Source organism: Buceros rhinoceros, unplaced genomic scaffold, assembly GCF_000710305.1.
Source record: "Buceros rhinoceros silvestris isolate BGI_N320 unplaced genomic scaffold, ASM71030v1 scaffold5108, whole genome shotgun sequence".
Classification (NCBI taxonomy): domain Eukaryota; kingdom Metazoa; phylum Chordata; class Aves; order Bucerotiformes; family Bucerotidae; genus Buceros; species Buceros rhinoceros.
In genome coordinates, this window is record NW_010428461.1 from 552 (window position 1) to 2,733 (window position 2,182).

The 2,182-nt window shown below is 59.2% G+C and overlaps 1 protein-coding gene across 1 annotated transcript in view; it reads left to right on the top strand.

Moving 5' to 3' along the window:
• SLC51A (solute carrier family 51, alpha subunit) overlaps positions 1 to 1,708 on the top strand; it is a gene marked incomplete at its 5' end in the record, with an annotated part of 2,248 nt that extends 540 nt beyond the window's left edge. Inside the window, 7 exons of the mRNA XM_010142265.1 lie at positions 37 to 191; positions 307 to 380; positions 461 to 619; positions 753 to 864; positions 987 to 1,133; positions 1,335 to 1,440; positions 1,572 to 1,708. Coding sequence (XP_010140567.1) covers positions 37 to 191; positions 307 to 380; positions 461 to 619; positions 753 to 864; positions 987 to 1,133; positions 1,335 to 1,440; positions 1,572 to 1,708 — 890 coding nt within the window. The remainder of the gene's footprint in view (positions 1 to 36; positions 192 to 306; positions 381 to 460; positions 620 to 752; positions 865 to 986; positions 1,134 to 1,334; positions 1,441 to 1,571) is intronic.
• Between the last annotated feature and the right edge of the window lie 474 nt (positions 1,709 to 2,182).

Consider the following 2,182-nt stretch of genomic DNA (forward strand, 5'->3'; position numbering starts at 1 on the left):
ATGCGATGGAGCTGGCTTCTCACCTCTTCCCGTCAGAGCTGGACTGGGCTCAAATCACCATCATGGGCCTCTCTACCATCATGACACTGCTGTCAGTCGTGATCTTCGTGGAAGAGGCTTTCTACCTCACCCGCAAGATCCGCTGCCCCATCAAAATGAAGACCCTCTGCTGGAGCAGCTCCGCCCCTACGGTGAGCTGGGGTGTCAGGATGTTGGGGGCATCACCCCAGGGAGCCAGGGCCACCTAAGGGGCACCAGCCCACTGGAAGGAGGAGAGGCAGTGTGCCAAGCTGGCATCTCCCCCAGGTTGTGTCTGTGGTCAGCTGCTTTGGGCTGTGGATCCCACGCTCCATGATGGTGGTGGAGATGGCTACCACGGCGTGAGTATCACCTACCCTGGGGCAGGGGCACTGGGGAGAGCCCACGGGGCCTGACCTGCCTTCCTCCTCTTCCTCCCCAGGTACTTTGCTGTCTGCTTCTACCTCCTGATGCTGGTTATGGTGGAGGGCTTTGGGGGGAAGGAGGCAGTGCTCAGCACCCTGAAAGATGTGCCCATGGCAATCAGCACCGGGCCCTGCTGCTGCTGCTGCCCATGCCTGCCCCGAATAACCATGAGCAGGTGAGGGACAGCCAGGGTAACTGCCTGACCCTGGGGAGGGCTTTCACTCCCTGCTTCTGCTGGGATGGAAGAGAAGTCCCTGGGCAGGGGCTTGGAGACCTGAGGGTGCTACTGGTCTCTCTCGCTATGACAGGAGAAAGCTTCAACTGTTGATGCTGGGGACTTTCCAGTACCCCTTTTGCAAGGCGTTTGCCGTCTTCCTGGGGCTGGTCCTGGCCACTGACGGAAACTACAACCCTGCTGACGTGAGTGCCAGGGCGTGGGGATGGGCAGGGTGACATCTTGGACGGGGACCTTCCACCAGCCCTTGCCTTGCCCAGCAGCTTTGTCAGCCCCGATTGACACATTTTCTGTCTGTGTCCTCCAGATCTCGGAGAATAGCGTGGCACTCTGGATCAACACCACGCTTGGTGTCTCCACCATCTTTGGGCTATGGGCCCTGGGCATCCTCTTTCGGCAGGCCCGGCTGCACCTGACGGAGCAGAACATCAAGGCCAAGTTCTTCTGCTTCCAGGTGAGGCCCCCTCCCGCCTAGCTTACCCCTAGGTGAGGTGTTTTTCTGACACAAATGGGATGAGGCGGCACGGGGGGAAATGTCAGGGCAGGAGCTGCTGGCAGGTGAGAGCCAGGTCTGGCTGCAGACGAGGAAGGAAGGCGAAAGGCAATCACCTGCCAGTGGCGTGACCCCCACCATCTCGGGTGTTGGTGGTTGCAGGTCCTCCTCATCCTGACAGCACTGCAGCCCTCCATCTTCAGCATCCTCGCCAACAATGGCAACATCGCCTGCTGGCCGCCCTTCTCCTCCAAGGCCAGGTCACAACGTAAGTCATGAGGAGTAAGACAGGGGAGCTGCATCGTGTGCTCCTGGCTGAGCCCCTCCATCACACTGCAGGGTGCGGGGAATGGGCGCTGTGGATGAAGGCAGCTTCAAATGATCCTTCTCGTCTTCCAGAGATGAACATGCAGCTGTTGATCCCGCAAACCTTCATCTTGGCAGTGGTGACGCGGATGTACTACCGCAAGCAGGACGACAAGCCGGGCTACCAGCCCTTCGGCTTTGCACCTGCAGGCACTGATGTGAAGGCATGAGGAGGAGGGAGCAGCTAAGGTGCCAAGGGGCAGAGTGAAGCAAGGGGCTGGTAGGTACTGTACAACCACCTCCCCCCTTCTTTGGCCCCCGGGAGCTCTGGCAGCAGAGAAGGCAGAGGGGGAAAGGACATCTTGCATGCAATGAAAGCCACAAGCCAAAGGGATCCGTGAATCCCCCTCCAGCCCTGGGGGCTTTTGTCTGGCACTGAATAAAGATAAATTTGTACCTGAGTTTTGTGTTGGTGACTGGGTTCAGATCTTCGCTTGCCCAGGCTGGGTGGGGGATGACTCCACACAGGAGGAGGAAGACAGAGCTCACAACATCGCAGCTGTGGCATGGGGCTGTCATGGGGACACCCGTGGGGTGTCACCCGACACCCAGCTGTGACACTGAACTCTGGGTGCTGCTGACTGGGGTCCAATAGCTGAGGGCAGGGCAGTGGTGTTTTCTCCCAAGACCTCTGGATGGATCAG